This window comes from Octopus sinensis, unplaced genomic scaffold, assembly GCF_006345805.1.
Source record: "Octopus sinensis unplaced genomic scaffold, ASM634580v1 Contig10755, whole genome shotgun sequence".
Lineage (NCBI taxonomy): Eukaryota > Metazoa > Mollusca > Cephalopoda > Octopoda > Octopodidae > Octopus > Octopus sinensis.
Window position 1 is genome coordinate 40,449 of NW_021832220.1, and position 24,538 is coordinate 64,986.

General features: G+C 36.5%; 1 protein-coding gene across 1 annotated transcript; it reads left to right on the plus strand.

Annotated features, from left to right (window-relative positions):
* Positions 1 to 1,887: 1,887 nt before the first annotated feature.
* On the plus strand, positions 1,888 to 23,692 carry LOC115228493 (tetratricopeptide repeat protein 36). The gene is made up of 4 exons (XM_029799066.2): positions 1,888 to 2,122; positions 16,510 to 16,698; positions 16,984 to 17,082; positions 23,334 to 23,692. Exons 1-4 carry the CDS (start codon positions 1,996 to 1,998, stop codon positions 23,498 to 23,500), a joined length of 582 nt encoding a protein of 193 aa, XP_029654926.1. The 5' UTR covers positions 1,888 to 1,995; the 3' UTR covers positions 23,501 to 23,692.
* The last annotated feature ends 846 nt before the right edge of the window (positions 23,693 to 24,538 follow it).

The window sequence follows — 24,538 nt, forward strand, 5'->3', positions numbered from 1 at the left end:
ACAAACTTACCTCTTGCTGTCAAAAAAGTGGATTAATTCTCAGCAAAACATACTGTTATGCTAGACCAGTGGTTTTCAACCAGGGTTCCGCAAGAAGTTGCAAAACTGCTAAAATCGGCAGTAATTTTTAATTCTCCTGTGCAGATATGCGTGCATAAGACTATTAAATTATTGCACAGGGGTTCCTCGAGCCAGTGGAATGTTTGAATTACGCTGTGTGGTTTCAGTTTCTAATTTTTGCTTCTGATCTCTCTTTGCCCACCCCCTCTCTATCTCAGTTGTTCATTCTGCTGATATTTAGAAAAGTTTTCGCGCCAAGTTTTGTTGTGGGCGGGAAAAGATGAACGATTTAAAATAAATATACCTTAATTGTAGTGTGAGAAAGTATATATATTCTGATGATAAAATATATTATCTTTCAAAAACATCCCAAATTTATAGACTATATCGTGTATGTTTAAGAAATGGTTCATGAGACATTGTTCATCTGTCTCCCCACCACACCTCCACAAAAATTAGTTTGAGATAGAGAGGGCGGCACAGAGAGAGATCAGAAGCAAAAATTAGAACCTGACACTATCACAGAGCGTAATTCAAACATTCCACTGGCTCGAGGAACCCCTGTACAATAATTTAATAGTCTTATGCACGCATATCTGCACAGGAGAATTAAAAATTACTGCCGATTTTAGCAGTTTTGCAACTTCTTGCGGAACCCTGGTTGAAAACCACTGGTCTAGCATAACAGTATGTTTTGCTGAGAATTAATCCACTTTTTTTGACAGCAAGAGGTAAGTTTGTCTGAATTTTATCCATTACATTATCCATTATAGTAATATTTGTCTGTTGAAACCCGTTTTAAGGCGGTCAATAGTTTAATTAAAGATGTGTCTATACATGTATATATATATACATGTGTATATATATATATTTATATATACATGTGTATATATATAGACATGTGTATACATATATATATATATATATGTATACACATGTATATATACACCTGTATATATATATATATATATATATATATATATATATATATATATATATATATATATATATATATATATATACATGTATAGATACATCTTTAATTAAACTATTGACCGCCTTAAAACAGGTTTCAACAGACAAATATTACTATAATGGATAATATAAGCATATAACTACTTATACAAGGTTGTGTGGAGAAATCTCACTTGAAACAACGGCACTGTGTTTTCTGGAAGACCGAATACTACTCCTTCCGATCTTCCTGGCAGGAGATGTGATGTCTGGACTTTCCCAATGGAAGTCGTAGACAGCGTAGGATAAAGTCCTTTTCAAACATTCAGCTGCTGATGGAGTGTTTGACTTCCTCCTTTCGGAAGAATCTCCACTGTTGACCTTCGGCACGCTGGAACCATCACCTTCGAACTCTCTTTGTAATTCTTTTTCGAATTCTTCGAAATGTCTAAGTTTGAAATCGTTGAATTTGTGATGTTCAGTAAGTTTTCCAGAATCAAAAAATTTATTAACATTAAGGTTTAAAACAAATAGGATGGACACATCAGATAATAAAGAAGACTAGAACGTCCTTGGTACTACCTGCTTTATCAGCACTGACCTCGCTAAACAATTACTAAAGATTAGAAAACCTCTACATGCTCGTCCGAACTGCTAGAAATATCAGTCAAATTCCTCTCATATCACACTCCTCAGCTTTAAAAAAAGGAAGGACACATATTAGATAAAACAATTCTAGATACTCTACACAAAACAGATGTCGTGGACGGAAAGCTTTTCATCTCAATTAGTGGGTGAGATGCGGTTAAACAACTGGAAATGACGCCCCGCCCACAATAACTTTTGTCCAATCAAAAATCGTTTCAGAAAGTCTCCTTCTTGCTCTGCCCCATTGTTAACAATCTTCGTAATCGATTTGTGTATTATCGTGCTTACCAGAAGGTTTTTGTTTATTATATTTTTATTTGCTTGCAAGCCATTATGCATGAAGAGAAAAGCGACCGTGTAGCAATCAGCGACTATGACACGGCAGTGCTTAATAGAGTTTTCAATCCTGAAAATCCGCACAACACTACCGAAGATATTGAAATAATTAACTCGAATGAAGGTAACCTCCAAATAACTTTTCTGAAAGCGTTTCTTTTGTTTACTATTCTACATATTCACGTAAATACATACATGTTGATGGAAATCAATTCAGTGTCGATGGAAGCCCATTCTTTGAGCCGCTAAGATGAGGTTTTTATTTTTCGCTTAGCTCATGATATACAGCTTTTACGACAACTATTTACATTTGTGTCTCTTTATTACTAAAATCATGACTATTGGTATTGTGAAAAGAAGAGTCGGTAAAATTACAGATTAACACCCGCACGATTTTCACTAAGAAAAAAAAAAAAAAAACTCGGATTTTTTGCGTGGGATCAAGTACCCTGACCTCCTAATATGCTGCAAATCCCATATTTTGGTCCGGAATTGCTCCGGAAAGGGGGGGTAACCCCCTCCCCCGGAATTTTCACAAGGAAAAAAAAATAACATATCAATAATTTAGAAAAGAAACATTTCTAGAAAATAGTAAATTGAAGTGTGAACAAATCATTGGGCAAAAGAAGATTTGGCATACTGTCATGCTTTTAGCTGTCAGAAGTGAAAGTCGTCAACTTCGTGTATTTGCGTGAGGTTCGCTGTCAGGCTTATAAAACAATAGAAGTTCAGTTCAAAGTTTATAAATAAATACATTTCATTCCATGTTCTGTTTAAACTTTATAAATAAATATATTCTTGCAGTGTGTTTATATGTGGCTATATGTCTGACTAATGTGTGTGTCTGTATTTATTGTATGTGTGTATAAGTAGTTATATGCTTATATTATCCATTATAGTAATATTTGTCTGTTGAAACCTGTTTTAAGGCGGTCAATAGTTTAATTAAAGATGTATCTATACATGTATATATATATATATATATATATATAGTATATATATATATATATATATATACAGGTGTATATATACAGGTGTATATATACATGTGTATATATATATATATATATAATATATATATATATATATATATATACAGGTGTATATATACATGTGTATACATATATATATATACAGGTGTATATATACATGTGTATACATATATATATATATATATATATATATATATATATATATATATATACATGTATATATACATGTTATACATATATATATATATATAATATATATATAAATATATATATATACACATGTCTATATATATACACATGTATATATATATATATATATATAAATATATATATACACATGTATATATATATACATGTATAGACACATCTTTAATTAAACTATTGACCGCCTTAAAACGGGTTTCAACAGACAAATATTACTATAATGGATAAAATTCAGACAAACTTACCTCTTGCTGTCAAAAAAAGTGGATTAATTCTCAGCAAAACATACTGTTATGCTAGACCAGTGGTTTTCAACCAGGGTTCCGCAAGAAGTTGCAAAACTGCTAAAATCGGCAGTAATTTCTAATTCTCCTGTGCAGATATGCGTGCATAAGACTATTAAATTATTGTACAGGGGTTCCTCGAGCCAGTGGAATGTTTGAATTACGCTGTGTGGTTTCAGTTTCTAATTTTTGCTTCTGATCTCTCTTTGCCCCCCCCCCTCTCTATCTCAGTTGTTCATTCTGCTGATATTTAGAAAAGTTTTCGCGCCAAGTTTTGTTGTGGACGGGAAAAGATGAACGATTTAAAATAAATAAACCTTAATTGTAGTGTGAGAAAGTATATATATTCTGATGATAAAATATATTATCTTTCAAAAACATCCCAAATTTATAGACTATATCGTGTATGTTTAAGAAATGGTTCATGAGACATTGTTCATCTGTCTCCCCACCACACCTCCACCTACACAAAAATTAGTTTGAGATAGAGAGGGCGGCACAGAGAGAGATCAGAAGCAAAAATTAGAACCTGACACTATCACAGAGCGTAATTCAAACATTCCACTGGCTCGAGGAACCCCTGTGCAATAATTTAATAGTCTTATGCACGCATATCTGCACAGGAGAATTAAAAATTACTGCCGATTTTAGCAGTTTTGCAACTTCTTGCGGAACCCTGGTTGAAAACCACTGGTCTAGCATAACAGTATGTTTTGCTGAGAATTAATCCACTTTTTTTGACAGCAAGAGGTAAGTTTGTCTGAATTTTATCCATTACACTATCCATTATAGTAATATTTGTCTGTTGAAACCCGTTTTAAGGCGGTCAATAGTTTAATTAAAGATGTGTCTATACATGTATATATATATACATGTGTATATATATATATATTGTATATATATATACATGTGTATATATATATATTTATATATATATATTTATATATACATGTGTATACATATATATATATATATATATATATTATATATATATATATATTTATATATATATATATACACCTATAATATATATATATATATATATATATATATATATATATACACATGTATAGATACATCTTTAATTAACTATTGACCGCCTTAAAACAGGTTTCAACAGACAAATATTACTATAATGGATAATATAAGCATATAACTACTTATACACACATACAATAAATACAGACACACACATTAGTCAGACATATAGCCACATATAAACACACTGCAAGAATATATTTATTATAAAGTTTAAACAGAACATGGAATGAAATGTATTTATTTATAAACTTTGAACTGAACTTCAATTGTTTTATAAGCCTGACAGCGAACCTCACGCAAATACACGAAGTTGACGACTTTCACTTCTGACAGCTAAAAGCATGACAGTATGCCAAATCTTCTTTTGCCCAATGATTTGTTCACACTTCAATTTTGCCCAATAATTTGTTGACACTTCAATTTACTATTTTCTAGAAATGTTTCTTTTCTAAATTATTGATATGTTATTTTTTTTCCTTGTGAAAATTCCGGGGGAGGGGGTTACCCCCCCTTTCCGGAGCAATTCCGGACCAAAATATGGGATTTGCAGCATATTAGGTCAAGTTACTTGATTCCACGCAAAAATCTGATTGTTTTTTTCCTTGTGAAAATTCGGGGGGGGGTAACCCCCCCCCCCCTTTCCGGACCAAAATATGGGATTTGCAGCATATTAGGTCAAGTTACTTGATTCCACGCAAAAATCTGATTGTTTTTTTCCTTGTGAAAATTCGGGGGGGGGGGGGGGGGGGGGTAACCCCCCCCCCCCCCTTTCCGGACCAAAATATGGGATTTGCAGCATATTAGGTCAAGTTACTTGATTCCACGCAAAAATCTGATTGTTTTTTTCCTTGTGAAAATTCGGGGGGGGGGGGTAACCCCCCCCTTTCCGGACCAAAATATGGGATTTGCAGCATATTAGGAGGTCAGGGTACTTGATTCCACGCAAGAAATCTGAGGTTTTTTTCTTCTTCCTTGTGAAAATTCCGGGGGGAGGGTGTTACCCCCCCCCTTTCCGGAGCAATTCCGGACCAAAATATGGGATTTGCAGCATATTAGGAGGTCAGGGTACTTGATCCCACGCAAAAAATCCGAGTTTTTTTGTTTTTTTTTTCTTAGTGAAAATCGTGCGGGTGTTAATCTGTAATTTTACCGAAGAGTCTTTTCAAACCATCAATATACAAATACAAATTCAAGCATGCATACACCACGCATACGAGCAACTAAAGTAGCTTCTGCGTAGTTAGCTAGCCTGCTAGAAATAGCAGTCAAATCACCGGTTAAACTAAAGCGTTAAACCCGGTCAAAAAAACAAAAAAAATGTGTGTAATAGGTGTAAAATAACTTCCTATGAATGAATATGAAAAAAAAATGCCCGCACGCGAAAGGGGGGTGGGGAGAGGCCTCGGAAAATTCACATCGGGAATTTCCGAAAGCGTCTGAGGGGCTGACCCGGGCACCAAAACAAAAAAAAATAGTGTAATATGTGTAAAACAACTTGCTCTAAACGAATATGACAAAAAAAATGCGCACTCGCGAAAGGGGGTGGGGGAGAGGCCTCGGAAAATTTATATCGGGAATTTCCGAAAGCGTCTGACCCGGGCACAAAAACAGCGTAATAGGTGTAAAACAACTTGCTCTAAACGAATATGATGAAAAAAATGCGCGCTCGCGAAAGGGGGGTGGGGGAGAGGCTTCGGAAATTTCACATCTTCAGTCCACGGCCTTTAAACTAAGAAAAAATAGTGTAATTGGTGTAAAATTACTTGTTCTAAACGAGTATCAAGAACACACACTCACACATGAATCATAAACTCCGTATTTTTGTACATATTTCGCAAAAAAAAAAAATAAATAAAGAGAAGAAATTCTGGAAAAAGTGAAGAAATGTTGGATCTCCGCCATGTGAATCAAAATACGTGTCAGAAACTTCTTGAAATACTACAGAAATTATGTTACGAAAATGATAATGTATACATACCTCTTTGAGTGGTCCATCGACAGTGATGATAAAGAAACGAGATGGGAGGTATTGTTTTAAGTAACAGGCACGAATGCCTGGGCGAACAACCGATCTCTTAACTGACCCCCACAATCTCTCTATCGTCTGTGTGTGCACCGACGTGTTTGTCGGATCAACAAAGTTTTCACTGTGGTTGATGCGGAAGTGGGTATACCCGAGATTTCCAAGAGAGTTATACGCAGCCCAAGAATCGCTATATACTACCGACCCTTGGCGTATATATCGGGTAATTAAGGGGATCAGTGTGGCGGCATCTCGCCTTTCCTCTTCACCACACTCAGATGAAAGAGGTATCAAAACTTTTTTTTTTTGCCTATTCGCTCTATCCCACCGAAAAGCCAGATAGTTTTTGTGAGTCTTCCATGATTGTATTTTCTCCTTACAATAACTGTTTCATCAATCTCTACTTCAACTCCTGGTCCACCGATTTGGTCCTGGTAATTCTCTACCCAATGCTGACAAACCTCGGAGCAGAAGGATCGCCAATCAATTGAGGTCGGATACGAAATGTTCAAATTTTCCACGACTAATGCATTAGTCGTGGAAAATTTAGGTTAAACTAAAGCGTTACGCCATAAAAAAAAAAGAGAAGAAATTCTGGAAAAAGTGAAGAAATGTTGGATCTCCGCCATGTGAATCAAAATACGTGTCAGAAACATCTTGAAATACTACAGAAATTATGTTACGAAAATGATAATGTATACGTATCTCTTTGAGTGGTCCATCGACAGTGATGATAAAGAAATGAGATGGGTTGCGTTTGGAGGAAAAAATTATCTCGGGCCAGGATAAAGACTTGCTGCTGCCAATAAGAATACGTGTATTCTCTTGGCAGCAGGTTTGATGCTTTCCATAAAGAGGAACTTGGCGAGGTATTGCTTTAAGTAACAGGCACGAATGCCTGGGCGAACAACCGATCTCTTAACTGACCCTCACAATCTGTCTATCGTCTGTGTGTGCACCGACGCGTTTGTAGGATCAACAAAATACAGAGTTTATGATTCATGTGTGAGTGTGTGTTCTTCATAATCGTTTAGAACAAGTAGTTTTACACTGTAGCAATATTGTTTTCTTCAGTGCTATCTTCACTGTTTGAGAAAAATATTAAGAATGATCTTGTTTGAGATTACAAACATCTTTGGCTAGTTTAACGTTGTTGTGTCCACTATTTTGATTGGTTAGCATCTAAGCACGGTCTGTCTCTCTACTTACTTCGCGCCAGTGTGTAAACTGACCAATCACGGCTTTCGGATAGGACTTTTCATTTGAGCCATCTTAACTCTTTAAATAGGCTGATCATTTCACGATTCATGTCTTTTGGCTTGAGACCTTTTACGGTCTTGGTCGGAAACCACACAGAGCTTACTCAACCATGTTCCGGTTCGAAAGGCAGATGACAACCAAGCGAAACATAATATGAAGACGCTATTGTAAACCAAGCGACAGACATAACGCCATCACCAACATCGTTTGCATCTCCGAAGATTTCAACTTGTACACAAGATAACTACAGATTCAACTCATGCTGTTAGTGTGAATATCTCACCACGGAAAAACAGTTGCAGTATATATATCTGAAAGAATATCTATATCAAGAGAAAAATAAGCACAAGTGACTCAACTAAACCTCTGACCACAGAGCTACTCAACATGTTCCAGTCACAGCGACAGACGATCACCCACGACGACGCTAATGTACACTCACCACAGAAAGCCTTCTATCTCCGACGCCGTCGTCACCATCATTGTACCAACTTCAAGTCGCCATCACCATCGTCCACTTCAGACATGTACACACCAACTTCACAGAACCATGCTGTTAGAGTGAATCCCTTCACCAAGTAGAAACAGTCCATCTGAAGAATTCTATATTAAGAGAACCCGCTCGTCGATTGAGACCACGACCGCGGCTCGACAATAATTCGCCCAACCGGCCTCCGCCCGAGACACAACATCTTGATATTGAACTCTTACATATCGTGTACCTTATGAACTGTAAACCAATTTCCATCATTAACTCTATGCTCTGTACCTACTATGTCACACGCTTTCACCCTTATTGTATCTGTCACACACACGAACACACAGACACAAACACGTTTTGCATGCACACACACACACACACTTGCTAGCACTCACAACCTTCTAACATTAACACCATTGTAAATAAAATCTTCTCTTCTCTCAAACAGTGGAACGTCATGTCGTCAATTCATCTATATTCTGTTGGCACTGCATTGTATAAATTGTATTTATGGCTTATCTTATTTCGTTAGGAATGCGACCGTGTGACTTACCTACATCATCGACCTCCACATACGGTCGTATTTCCTACAACACCAATTACACTATTTTTGTCCTAGTTTAAAGGCCGTGGACTGAAGATGTGAAATTTCCGAGGCCTCTCCCCTACTCCCCTTTCGTGAGTGCGCATTTCTTATGTCATATTCGTTTAGAGCAAGTTGTTTTACACCTATTACAGACATTTTTTTTTGTTTTTTTGACCGGGTTTAACGCTTTAGTTTAACCAAATCACCTTTATATCATATCTTGTCCCCTCCCCGCTTATTAATTTTTCAGATTCCCTCGTACTCCCGTCCTCAACTCATTTTCTCGCAAATTATTATTAGTATTATTTTGCCAAAAACCTACGTTTTGGGGTAAGGAGATTCTGGAAAAAAGGGGTGTTTTTGGGGTGTACAAAAGGAAGTCTTGCCTTTTTCAGATTTTTTGGCACCCCCTCCTCGCTTATTTAATTTTTAAGATTCCCCTCCCCCTTATTAAATCTTGCTAATCTGTCTCCAGTGAAATATAATTGTAAGCTTTTCATAGTGATACAACAGCTGGAGAATCTACTAATAATTTTATTTTTCCATAACATCTTGGCAGAGAAAAGAGTATTTTGTGGTGTGGCATATGGAAATTATTCTATAGAAGAAAAGCAAGCACCTGCTATCATGGTGAACAAATGTAAAGAGGAGTATGATTCTGAATTAGAGTGAATGAAAGGGAAAACCCATTAGGATGCTAAAAGGAAACGCCATATCCCAACGGATATTTCGCCAAAGCAGTTTGTTTGTTTTACTCCAATTTGGTTGGTGTTAAAAACTCTGACTGACTATTTGATTCTGCTGTTAAAGTAGCTAAATGGGAAATATCTGAAAGTGAACTTGACAGCACTGAAAAAAATCCAATGAAACGTTTCAGAGTCACTGGAAGAGGTCGTAAAACAAAAGCATCAGGTGTGAGAGACGCCTGAAAGGTTTGTGGATGTTAAAACATCGCTGCAAGATTACCATAAGCTCTTTTCCTATTACAGGCTGAGAAATTTTGAGGTGTGAATTTGCCAACACTTAGACACACCAAGTGAGGAAAAGCTGGATGAAAGGTTGGCCATGGGGTATCACTGAAATTTCCAAACAAATGCATTTTAATCTCCAAAGAGCAATATGTTTAGTGCATTCATGATTATTTGAAGAAAATATGGAGTGTGTGTCATTATTTCCTTGACAAATTTGGTGTAGATCATCCTAATTATCAATGCTATTGCAACAGAATGGAAGTAGCGGAAAAGCTACCCTATCATTCAAAAATTAAAATATGTTTGTCAAAGAAAATACCTTTAGTCTAGGGAACATATAGTGTTCACCAAGGTTAGCAATGATACCAAAATCAATCTTATCCCAAAGTTTGTATTTAAAGGAACTGGAAAAAGACCACCACTACTGAATGCTCTGCCTACAATGAAATATCAATGGTCTCCTAAAGCTTTTTTATAAATTCAAACAGCTGCTCTATACTATTGAAAACCTTCCAAACTGATTCAAAATGTTTTCACATGCAAACTTTGTCATTTATGTGCTTGATGCTGGAGGTGAAAGATGCCCTCTGGAAAAGGGGTTATGTGCTAGTCATCATTGGCGGATTTGTTCAAGTTAACAATATGCACTTGAACAAAGAACTGAAACTAAAATATCACAAAATAGAGAAAGTAAAGATGCTAGAAAAGTTAGTTTAAACGCGAAAGAAAATAACCACGCATAATCGATCCAAGACGATGCAGATGAATTTAAACAAATGCCCAAACCACCCGCTTATTCCAGCACCAACCCCCATTATTTGGGACCTGAGAGTAAATAGCTGGTTTTAAAAAAATCAAAGGAGACAACGTAGAAAATTTTGAAATTACCACTATACAATTACCGATTTTCCAAACCCCCCGTTTACTTCAACCCACCCGCTTATAAGAATTTAATCAAATATCCAACCCACCCTGCTTATTCCAACCCCACCTATTATTTGGGGCCTGAGAGTATGCCAAATATGTAAGCATCTGTTTTTGCTATGTTTTATGCAGCAGGTATCCTTGTGTATTCCCACTACCAGACATTGCACTGTTAAGTGTTCATTCACTAAAATTCTAAATATATTTTCTTTTAAGTTCTACATTTAAGAAATGAGGAATTATGTATTAACAACAAACAAGATGAGGACAAATATCTGTCAAATGTAAATAATATTTTCTTTTGTCCTCTCAAATGTGGTTTAAAACAGACTATGTATTATACATGCATGCATACATACATACATACATCATTGTGATTAACAAACAGGTTGGTGGAAAGAAGGTAGTGTCGGGATGTGTCGAATAACTTTTCATAAACAAAGTTGTACTGTCTGAAATAAGAAAACAGTGTAGAAACCTTGTGACAGTATGGCTTGACTATAGGAAGGCATTTAACTCTATCCTTCATCTGGCAAAAGTACCTACCATCCTAATTGCTGCTATTGAGAGACAAAGACATGGACAACAATTCTCACCCTTCAACTGAGAATAGAATAATTGTTTCAGATACTATAAGCATTTCAAAGGAAATATTCCAGGGAGATAGTCTTTCTGTACTTCTTTTCATTTTGGCACTGAATCCATTATCGTTCCTACTGCAGAAAACAAATGGTTACATGCTAGGATCTTTAACTGCTAGAAATATCAATGTAACTCATAATTTTTTTGTAGACAACCTCAAGATTTATGCTAAAAGTGTTAACAATGCCAAAAAGCAACTGAAATTAATAACAACATTTTCAGCTGATATAGTCATGGAATTTAGCCAAAAGAAATGTTTATATTTGGTTAAAGAACGAGGAAAGTCAGTCTCCCAAACCCAAAATCTGTGCATCAATGGTCTCTCTATCTCCCCCATTCCACATAAAGAATGTTACAAGTACCTTGGCATAGATGAAAATGTATCAAAGGCATTGTGAATAAAGGTAAAGTGACCCAAGAATATTACACAAAACTTAGGAAAATATGACTGTTGGAACTCTCCTCTTACAACAAAACAATATCCCACAATGCATTTTCAGTACCAGTGCTGATCCCAACATTTGGGATACTTGATTGATATCAAAACCTACAAAATCCTGACAACTGGGAACAGTGCTGTTGACAGGCTCTACCTAAGAAGAAATGGAGGTAGTAGAGGCCTGAGGTCAGTGCAGATGGCCTTCAAATGCTGTATGGTATCACTCAGGCAGCACCTGCTGAACAACAGCAGCAAAAATAAATATATAAATGCAGTGCTGAAAAGTGAAGTAAGCAACATTGTATGAATTGGCAGTGAGCTGCTCAAGAAGCATTCTCTTCCTGATGATCTATAAAGCCCCAAAACAGCTCTCTTACCTCAGAGAAAATCTGGATGGAAAGCACTCAGCATACAAAAAAAAAAAAGACTAGGCATGGGTATGTTGCCTGGAAGCTTGAAAAAGACAGTAGAATTGACACAAAGCACAGCCGCTCTTGGACACAAGACCACTACATCACACCACACTTTGAAGGCTATGCGTTTGCAATCCAGGAACAAAAGATTGCCACAAAGTTCCTGGTGATCAAAAGAGACAGTGACGCTCTTATAATCCCGAGGTGCAACCGCATGTGTAGGCTATGTCATTTCTGTGGAAGACATGTGATTAGCAGCTGTCCTAAAATGTCGTCATGGCACTACCTCCCTATGCAGCACGATGTTGTCACTAAAACAATTTACAATACCATCCACAAAAAAAATTGTCCTGAAATAAAATCTCAAGGAATACTGGTGGAATATTCCTTCTGTCAAATATAAACATAACAGGCCAGATATCGTTGTTTAGGACAGAGGGACAAAGGTATGTTCTGTCATAGAGGTTAGCTGCCCTGCAGATATAAATATCTCTTTGAAAATCCATATCCAGAATATGAATTCTTATTCATACCAATTGTAATTGGGGAACTAGGTTTCGTTAGTAAATGCTTAAAGGAGAATCTGGATAAACTGGGATTTTCAGAAAGAGAAATCGACCGGCAGATTTGTACAAGTGCAATCTGTGAGTGGAACGGTAAAAATATGCAAGACTTTTCTCAAGTTCCAAATGTGAATTTGTCTGTGTTAACTATTGCCAAATATGGAGTCCTGCATTTTTGTTGGAAACCAGCTCCCTTCTCAGTGGAATATTTATAATAATTAAAAAATAGAAGAGACATTCATACATACCACAACAGAACAAGCAACTGGGAAGAAGGGAATTTGGGGATGTGCCAAGCAAGTGTTGATAAACAAAACTAATGCCATAGGTGCCTGGTTTCAATACTGATGAACTATAAGTAAGCCTGTGACCCTGTCCCCCTCCCCATCGGTTTGCTAAAGTTCCTGGGAGCATAATCAGAAGCCATAGCTGACCTGACTTGATCCTAGGCCACCTAATTGAAGTTAAATACAAAGAATGATGGTATTATAACTGATAAAATACAATATCACAGAGGTATATTTCAAGGAGACAGTTTCTCTCTCTTTCTTTGTGATGCTGCTCATACTTTCCATAAACCCCTTGTCAATCAGATTGGGCAAGTATGAAGGATATCTCATTGGTTGATAGAGGCAGAAATATCAAAATTACACACTGCTTTATATTTGTAGATGACTTGAAGCTGTATGCCAGGTATATGCATGAGATGAAAAAGAGCATTGACCCAGTGACAACATTCTCAAAGGCTATAAGGTTAGAGTTTGGCCAGACTGTTTCTATATGGTTGTGCAATAAGGCTAAACTGTAAACCAGACTAGCAGCATCTTCATCAATGGCTTGACTGTTTCTTCAAAGTCTGATGGGGAATGTTACCGGTATCTAGGGATAGATGAAAGCATATCTGTGACAAGGAATGCATCACTAAAGGATGTAACAGCCAGATAAGAAAATTATGAACCTTGGAACTTTCTGTGTTCAATAGAACAGCGGTCCACAATGTGTTTGCAGCACCGGTGCTCATACCAACATTTGGAGCACTTGATTGGTTGCTTGACGAGACTCAAGCCATTGATGTGAGAACCCAGCAAGTACTACTGGCACAAATAATTTTCACATCAGTAGTGATGTAGACCACCTCTAACCTAAAATGAAAAGGAGGAGGCAGAGGCTTAACATTAATCCAGACTACTTGCTCTTCAGTCTTATGTCATATCCCTTTTGCAACATATTTTAAGCACCAAGTGTTGAAGTGAATTCATTGATAAAGTGGAGTTAACACTAAAGATAACACCCACATCATAAGCATACATCCCAAAATTTCATCATGTTATTATCTCACAATGAGACATGATGTTGTAGCCAAGAAACTGTATGGGATCTGTTGGAAGAATAATCAAAAGGCCAAAGAGATAAGAACCTATAGTATGGTAGAGGTCATACCACCTGTAATATGAAAGAGTACTGGTGCAATATCCCTGTGAAAACCTCAAGAAAATGCAAACATAAAGCAGACATGTTGATTTCAGACAGAGAAAAGAAACTAAGTACATTAGTGAAAATCAGTTGTCCAGTGTAAAACTAAAGATCAGTGACAAAGTAAAAAAATCTCTTCTGAGCTATTTATAGCTACTCTACCTGGATTACAAGTTCAGATTTCCCCCCATAACTGTTGGAGCACTGCCTCAACACCAATCTTGAGAAATTAGGATTCTAAAGGAGAAAGCTTATTAAAATATTACAGGCATCAATGAAATTGTGAAAGTAGGTAAAACTTTCCGAAAGTTAAGCATTTCAATACACCTGCATATATCTAAATATGCAACATAAAACAAAGCATACAAATCTGTTCATGCACTGACCCCAAATATTTCACTTATATACACAATCAAGCACGAATACCCTGTTGATGTTAAAAATTTCAGTGAAAGAGCCTTGGATCTAGGTTAGAAATTGGTTTTTTTCCTTCATTGATAAGAAATCTAGAAATAAAACTAAATAAGAACATACATGCAAACATATGTATATACATAATTGATTATGATGCAATTATAATGAATTTATTTTTAAATGAAATCTATAAGGCATGAAAGTTTTTCTGTTATCAGTGGAGATTATGTAAAGTCACAGCTGTTTGTCTTTTATTTACAAAACTTATGATAAAACAGCAGTTCATTCTGGGACATTATCAGAAAATATAATCAAACATTTTAAAGTTATCTTTTATTTTTTAATTCTACAGTCACTATTAAAAATGGATATATTAGATAATACACTACTAGATGCACTATTTTTGCAGAAAATAATTAGACAGGATGGTCATGGTTGGAGTGCTTTTACTCATAGGTCTGCTCAATCAGTGTTCACCTGTTGTTAAACAATATGTACAAAGTGTATTCCAGAAATTTTGAAACTTTTTTAGGAGAGGCAGTTATAACTACCCTAGATTATTGTGACTTTAGCACATCGTTACTATACAACTAATAAGCTGACTTGTCAACTTTTGTTATTTCAGATTAAAGGAGATGGCTGTAACAACACTTTGAAAGCATCTTACTAAACACTGCTTGTTACAGCTAACTATTTTGCAAAATGCTATCAGGACATGAAGACAATTTGGGAAACTCACTATGTAATAAAGTTTTGTTAAACTGGAAAAAAACACTACAGAAACTTCTGAAATGGTCCAGACTGCTCATATGACTTGAGCATCTGTTTTTTGCTGGCACAAGAGGGCAGGTAAAGCAAGTCTACCAGGAAGCTCATGATGATCCTGCAAGGGCATCATCTACAGCCACAGGATTCCCTCTAGCTACATAGTTAACAAAGAGTTCCTTGTGAAGGCTTTTAGTGTGTTCAGGAAGAGATTTTGTCTCAAAAGGTCAGAGCACCTATACAAGGAAAAATGCCAGTCCACAGTTCTATCCTGACAAACACTGTCTCTCACCATCCCTACAGTCCAGACCTTGCTCTCTGCTTTCGACTGTTCCCCCAGCTAAAGGAGAACCTCTTGGGTAGTGGTTTTGAAGAATTGAAAAGATGAAGGAGGCTGTAACAAGGGTCCTGGACACCTTCACCTTGGAAGACTTCCAAGGGGGTCTTCATGAAGTGGTTGGAGTGTTACAACAAATGCATTGGAGTCAGTGAATCCTAATTTGAAGGATATTTTGTACTTTGACACTAATAAAGGTCTCAAAACTTCTGGAATGCATCTTAATGTCAACACATTCAATAACACATATATATGATGCCATCAACGTGAAACTCCTTCATAACCCTAATATAACAGCTAACGCCACTACTCTCTAGCTATTCTGGTACCTTTAGCTAATGCATCCCCATCCAGAAGCAGCTGCAGTGATATTCAAAATATCTAATATTTCCTTACTTTTTGCTACTTATTTCCTTTTCTTCAGCTCTCTTTTGTCATTCAAAGGTCTTATCACTTAGCTACTAAACCCAACTTCCCCCAACATATATCTTTTATTTGCCACAAAAACTTGTGGTTGAATGTGTGAAACAAAATAAAAAATAATCTAACCGAAAGTCAGTTAATATCATCCGACTCCAGGAATTGTAAGATGCAATTAATTCAGCTAATTGTGTGTGTTTCTGTTTCTACTGTTGTGAAATAATTACAATAATAATAATAATCAGGAAAACAGTGGTATATTGATATTTTATTTTTCAGAACCTAAAATATTGACTGCTTTTGAGCAAGAAGCTAAGTCTTGGGAGGTTCGAGGAGTTCAGGAAGCTGAAGATGGAAACCTAGATTCTTCAATTCACATGTTTACTCAGGCTATACAACTTGCTCCGCAATTGTCTTCTGGTTATAATAATCGAGCCCAAGCACTCCGTTTGAAGGGTGATATACAAGGTAAACCTGAATTTAGTTGTTTACTCCTGAAATATAGGAAGTTGATGTGTGTAAATTATTATACATAGATACACACATACATGCATTCATGCTCGTGCATGCACATGTTCACACGCACACACTATTTCTAGACAACCCCTTTTTTTTTCATTGCTCCCTGCATTGTATCATCATCATCATCATCATTGATTAACGTCCGCTTTCCATGCTAGCATGGGTTGGACGGTTTGACTATATGGTTGCATTAACTGAACAAAACATACGCACTCTGTCTTTATCTTTTAGGGGCTTTAGAGGATCTAGATAAAGCCATTGAGCTGAATACTGGTAACAGTGCTGTCTGTAAAGCTGTTGTTCAACGTGCAATACTTAGACGTTACAAAGGTAAGTTCTTCACATGCATATGAATACACTCGGGTGTATTGTTTCAACGAATCTTACCAATCTGTTACCACAACCACCATGCAATGTATCTATTCATATTTGCATGTGTTTGTGTGTGTGATGACATATATATATATTGTGAGCAATAAAGTTTCTTGTATATTCCATTTTCTGTCTATCATTTGCTGTGTGTGTGTTTGTTGTATATATATCATCATCATTAAACATCAGTTCTCCATGTTGACATAGACTGGATGATTTGACTGGAGTTGGCCAGCTGGAGCGCTACCTGAGCTCCTCGCATGGTTTCTAGGCTTATATGCCCTTCCTAATGCCAACCACTTTGCAGAGTGGACTGAATGCTTTTAACATGGCTGCTTTAAAGTGAATACTAGTATGGACATTTTTATGTGGCACTGGCAGAAGTGCTTTTATGTGATCCCAGCATCTACAAGCCTGCAAGACTAGGATCTCTCAGCTCTGAGACAGGGATGTAGAAAACATACCTGTATGTATGGATGGCCATGATCTTACCTAGCTTGATGTGTCTTCACAAGCACAGCAAACTACCTAACACCTTGATCCCCTATCATTTCCTCTGTGAAGCCCAAATGTCTGAAGATCCTTTCTTACCATTTTGTCCCATGTTTTCCTGGGTCTACCCGTTCCAGTATAGTCTTGTCTCTCTTGCACACTACAACTGATGCACACTGACATTACCCATCCGGCAGAGCATGCTGGCTGCATTTCTTTCAAGCTTTCACATGTCCTCAGTAGTCACATCCTGTTTCTCACTGCAATGTAACACAGTTGTTCATACACAGGCATCACACAATCTGCTTTTCACTTTGAGAGAGAAGCTCTTTATTACCAACAAAAGTATTAGCTCTCTTCACTTTGCTCAGCCTGTTCTTATTCTAGTTGCTAACTTGGTCACTTAAGTAATGGAAACTATCTACTACTTTTAAGGACACTCCCAAACATTTGATGGAGTCTGTTTTCTGTACATTCCTAGTGTTTAATGTACCTGCACATCTGCCACACACAAAAATTACTTTCTGTTAACCTTCCTGTGATACTGTTGCACCTCTTATATAATCCATAGCTTGTGCTAGGTACACTGTATGAAGTTTCAATCATCTTCCTTTTCTACATATCAAGTATGGCCATCTCCCTGAAGGGATCAGCAATTTGTCTGATTTCCTACTTACTAGGACTTTGGGTTTTACAAAATTAACATTTTGGCTTGGAGGACTATGATAAACAAGGGAGTGCTGAAAACTGCTCCTTGGTGAACTCCTACCTGTACAGCAATTCCTTGCTATACTCGTTGCTGACTTTCACCTTACTGACAGCATCCATGTACATGGCTTGTACAGCTCTCACCTATCACTCATCTATCCTTAGCTTCTGCATTGCCCACCAGATAAGGGTGTGGGGGATCCTGTCAAAGGCTTTTTCCATGTCAACAAAAGCTAAATACAGATATTTATATTTGGCTGAATACTTCTCTTGCAGTTGCCTCACCAGAAAGATAGTACAAGTAATGTTTCTTCCTGTCACAGAACCAAGCTGCATGTCATCTAGGCTAACTCTCTTTCTAATTAATTGAGCTATGACCTTAAGTATCCTTAATTGCTTTATCTACTAAGCTATTGTCAATATGGATAACCAGCCCTGAAACCTAAATAACCTGAAGCCATAAGGGGGTAGGATGAAATTGATTTTAGATCATTCTTGGGAGTAAATTGAAATCTATGACTCAGCTCCACATGATTTAATGTTTTGTGGATATGTAGGACATGTCCATCTTATCAAATGCTAAAAGCAAACTGTTATTATGAATGCATGTAACTCCTGCAACACGTTGAGTACTACATTTTTTCATATGTTCTCTCACACTTGTGTGACACAGCACTAGTGCATGAGAAAAAAGTTAAGCATAAGAGAAATTAGATGCAGTGTGCAAAAGAGCAGACAGCTTGTTTGGTAATGTAGTGTGTATGGATAAGGACTTTTGCGTAAAGGAGTGATGATCACGAAGATAAACGAAGAAGACCCAGGAGTATATGACATGAATCATTGAAGGCTGATCTCAGAATGTTGACCCTTACAAAGGAGATGACAAAGAACCAAGATATATGATGCATTGCTGTAGTCAAGGCAACCCACTCATCACAACAGAATTAGCATCTTAAAACTACCTTGATAATGCTTGCCTATGAAGAGCACTGGTGCCACATAAAATTCTCAGGCTGGTGCCACATAAAAAGCACTGGTGATGGTGCCATGTAAAAAGCACCCAGTTCCTTCTGTAAAGTGATTAGCCTTAGGAAGGACATCTGACTAGATGTTAAGCCAAAATAAGCTGTGGAAACTGGTGCAGCATCTGGGCTTGCCAGCTCCTGTCAAACCATCCAACCCATGCCAGCATGGAAAACGGATGTTAAATGATGATGATATACACATATACAAATGTTTTTTTAAGGTGTTATTTTATAGTCATTTTAAGAATAATAATAACATATTTGATGGGGAGACTCAATTACTAAAAGTAGAATAAAATTTGTTATAAATTTAAGTCAGATGCTAAGTTTCAAATGATGAAGCTAAACCTAAAGTCCCACTTGAAACAAATTTTATAATGTGTTTTGATTTCACTTTCATTATTGAATCACCCCAATTTCACCAATCTTTCTTCTATTCCTAATTTCACCTACTTTTATCTCAGGTTATTCATTCTCTAGATATTCATTGTTGCTCTTTCCAGTACTATTATCATTGGGATTTTCAGCATTTTGATTATTATTCATATTGTTTTTGCCATTGCCAATATCATTATTTCTTTACTGTTGCAGTCCTTAGTTGAAGGATTATTTTAATTTTTACCCCTATTAATGGTGTTAGTAATCTCCTGGTTTATCTTTGTAATATTGAGTTTATAAATACCACAAGATTTTTAGCATACAGTGAAATTGTCATATGCAACCCCTAATTACTTCAAATACCAAATTTATAAACTCCTTGCCATGACATCACATGGTAGCTGTAAACAAGTATTACACTCATGAAAATAGTGTCCTTCATTTCCAATCTTCCATGAAAATATGTCTGGTCATGGGGAATATCACCTCACTTGGAAACAAGTGTGAGTTGGCAACAAGAAGAGCATCCAACCATGGAAAATCCACCTTAACAAATTCTGTCCAACCCATGCAAGCATAAAAAAGTGGATGTTAAAATGATGATGATGATGATTTCCATGCTATTGTGGGTTGGATGGATCCTCACAATCTGAGTTATTTAAAGTTACTGCTCTTCAGACAAGTTATAGGATCAGGTTTTGCAGAAAACATTCCATTTTGGCTTGGTCTTAACAGCTGAATACCCTTCATAACACCACCTACTGTACAGTGTGTGCAAAGTGCATATTATCAAGGTAGCAACATAGAGAGGCTGTCCTGATTTCTGACAAACTAAAGAGTCCTGTCAACTTCACATTATCTCTACTCATTCACTATTCACTTTACAGGGTGTACTGGTTGCATTTTATTGTGAAACCAGCACACTTGATGTCCTTCTTCACACAATTAAAGCCATCATTACGCTATGATGTCTATTAAAGGTAACATAGCCAACAGGTTGAAGAGATGACAAGATGGAGAGCAAGAATATGGATGATGGGAAACAAGTAATTGGAGTGTAAAGGATATAGAGGAGAGAATAATGAAAGACATGCATTGTTGAGGGTGTTGGTGAAAATGTGATGGGGGAAAACTGATGGTACAGTGGTTAGGAGAAAGACTTAGTGTTAGAGAATTAGTGATCAAGAGATGTAGAGGTATCTCAGAGGTGAGTATCAAAGAGCAGATGTTGGTTTAACAGAGTTATATTTAGTTATAAGCTCAAATGTAGAAATATACCTCCCAATTTCCACCCCTAATATCAATTTATCATTTGCCACACCATGCTTGCGTTGCAATCCTTTCTAAAACTTTATCTTAAAAATTTTATCTTATGTCTTCTTACTTTTGTAGCATTTTACTGGGTTCATGTTCATATCATTTATCAGTATGGTCAAATCCCTAGCTTTTGTGTCTTTATATTCTTTCTGTGCCAGCTTGCTACATTCAATTACTATATAACTAACACTTTTCTCTTTTGATTTACATAACCTACATTGGGAATCTACCTGGTTTTTATCCATTTAGTTCTCAATGCTTGATCTTGTGCTGCTGCTAACAAAGTTTCTGTCTCCCTTTTCAGCCCTCTGTCTGCAACCACAACCTGTTTCATTATTACTATTTCTTGCAACTATCTTTGAGAATCTGCCATGCAAAGCCTTCTTTTGCGAGTCAAATAATTTACTGATTTGGCTTTTCGGTTTCCCCATGTCCTTCTGTTACTCTAGCAGCTCTGAATAAACTTTCTTCACTATTACCTACATAAGAAGCTATATCTACTCTAGCTAACTCAATGAAATCTTCTGATGACATTAACCCTCTTCCGCCTTCTTTTCTAGATAAGTATAATCCTGTTACTCCTACTCTTGGCTGAAGTCTTCCATTCATATTGAACTCCTTCCTAGTTCTTCTGTTTGGATTTGCTAATTCAGATTTTGTCCAATCTACAGCATTCACTAGATTCAGACCATTTGGTTTTGACTTCATTAGCTTCTTCATCCTTCTGATAGACTCCTTCTCAATTTCATTTTCATTTCTGCAGTTAGTACTTTGTCAGATAATTGGATGCCTTCACTGCTGACTACCTGCCCCTTTTTATGACAAATATTGCACACTTATCTATGCCAACTTCCATACCTATATCTTTGCTGAAGATTCTTACAGTTTGTATAAAGTAATCTATCTCTTTTTTTTATTCTTACTTAAAAAGCTTCAGATCATCCATGAAGAGCAAATGGTTAATTTTCCCTTTACTATCTTAAAACCAATACTCTGCATTTGCCTTTCTTAATAGTAAACTGAGGAGGATTAAGCATAGCACATATATCAAAAGGGATAACCAGTCTCCTTAGAAAATTCCTCTCTTGATATTAACTTTCACTAAGGCTGTGTTACCTGAGTAGATATCTTCATGCTGTAACTAATCAATTTTCTTGTGTTGTCTGCAATACTGAATATACTCAAACATTCACTTATCCATGAGTGTGCAATCATGTTATAGGCTTTCTTACCTATTCTTGCCATTGTTAAAGTTTTGGCCATTAATTCCTCTAGCCTCCTTTTAAACTTTCTATTCTTCTGGCTGCAAATTCTGGTTGTTAAGGTGCTCATAAATGCTTTCTGAGAGTATTCCTGTTAATGGCTTCCAGTCTAATGGTAAGCAAGTGATTGGTCTATAATTACTAGCTATATTGCCCTTGCTTTTGTCTTTCATTCTTATCATCATCATTATTATTTTGGTTTGGATCCAGTTCGGTTTTATTCCAGGTAGGATTTATGTGGGTAGCGGATTACTCTGTGTAACCTTAGGTATCCACAAGTTTCTAGCTATTTTTCAAGTGCTTAGAACCCTCCTGATAATCCTTGCTGTCCTTATGAGATAAACTTTCTGTAGGGGCTCCACTGAGCATTCTATTTCAATCTCCTTTAGCCATATGTCTATATCTTTGCTTACTCTTCCCAATGCACCAATTATTATAGGCACCACCTTTACCGTTCTTATGCTCCAAATTCTTCCTATTTCAAATTTTAAGGGATTGTATGTTTTTTTGTATCTCATCCTTTTTCTTTACAATCCTGGAATCAAGTGGGCATGATGGGTTGATCAGTAAGCAACTTCACTTTTCTTTGTCTATAATTGTTGTCTAACTTCTTGTCCATTTGAATAGGAAAGCCCCACAAAATCTTATATTTCTCCGATTCTAATACTCTTTCGACTTGATGATTGTACTATGTATTTTTGGCTTCAAATTCCCATTTATGGCACAGTTTCTAGTGTAAAACATTTACAACCTGGTTGTGCCAACTTGGGGCATTCTGCCACTGTGTGCCACTGCCTTGTTCCAACTTCTGCAGGCTCTACACTTTTCTGACACATTCTCTTCATATATATTTTTTCTCGAGTTGTTGGTTTTGATCGCTTGATCTTAGGCTACTACAATTAGGCTCTCTGTTTCTTTTTTTAATTGTCCCTTTTTTTAACCAAGCCCAGGATTTTGTTCCACATACATCATTATTATTATTATTATTATCATCACCATCATCTTTATCTGTTTTTACTTTTTCTAGGTGATGATAAAGGAGCTCTTGAAGATTTTAAGAGTGCTGCAAGCAGAGGAAGTGCATTTGCGCAACAGATGCTAATTGCGTTGAACCCATATGCTGCTCTGTGTAACCAAATGTTGTGTGAGGTTATCAATAAGTTAAAGGCTGGAAATATTGAAGAATCCATTTAAATATTTAATTATTTTTGCTGTTTAGTACTTGGTTAACCCTGACCCAGCAATTCTATGATGTTTCATCTATGACTACCTTCTTTTTTCTAATTCAGACTTAATTACCTAATTATATCTTCTTTGGTGTTGTAGTTTGGCTTCAGTTTTGTCTTGATTCAGCAAGTCTATGATTAAAAATATTCTGGCCATGATTATTTCAAAGAAAAGAAGTAGGAACAAATGGAAGAAACTTCACAAGTGCCAGTACAAATGTAGTTTGTCTAGGAGAGAAATTAAATCACTGAAACAAGGTGGAGAAGACTCTCGAGGTTTTCACAAACATTCTCTCTAATGTTAGTTGCATAATAAAATGTACCCATTCTACACTGTAAAGTGTTGGTAATAGCAAGCACATTTAACCATAAACTGTACCAAAACCACTCAAGATGAGAAGAGAGAGAGAAAAGGAAAAATATCACGACTGGTTTCCTTTGTTGCTGTGAATACCGGATGTCACAAGATTGCACATTTTGCGTGGTGGGTCTAGAATCGATTACATTGTGTCCATTAACTAATTTTATTGACTCTCAAAAAAGGAAAAGCAAATGTATTTGTTTTACCTATTTTTAAAAGTAGTAGGTCACTAGTAAAGAGACATAACTAAACACTACATGTCATGTAGCAGAAGAAATGATTTCGTGCTAGTTAGTTACATCCCTTTACATTCTAGATCCACCCCTTCATCCTTGTTGTCATAGTGGGGAGCATGAAGATCATGAATTGGGTGATTGAGAGACACCAAAGAATGAACCGGGAAGAAGATGGTGCAAAGCTTGAAGTTACCCAAGTTGAACGGAAGCAGCTGTGTATTTTGCTGAAGTTTTTAAAACTGCTTTCACTCAAACCATTGTAGGATTTTTCATTTCTTGTACTAACAATTTAGATTTCACCTTCCTTTTGTAAACAAAAGCTCTTGTTAAATGTTTACTATTTGGTGAACAGCACTCTCTTATACTGTTACACCCAGCTACTTGTCTATTATTTGAACTTGCTATTTAA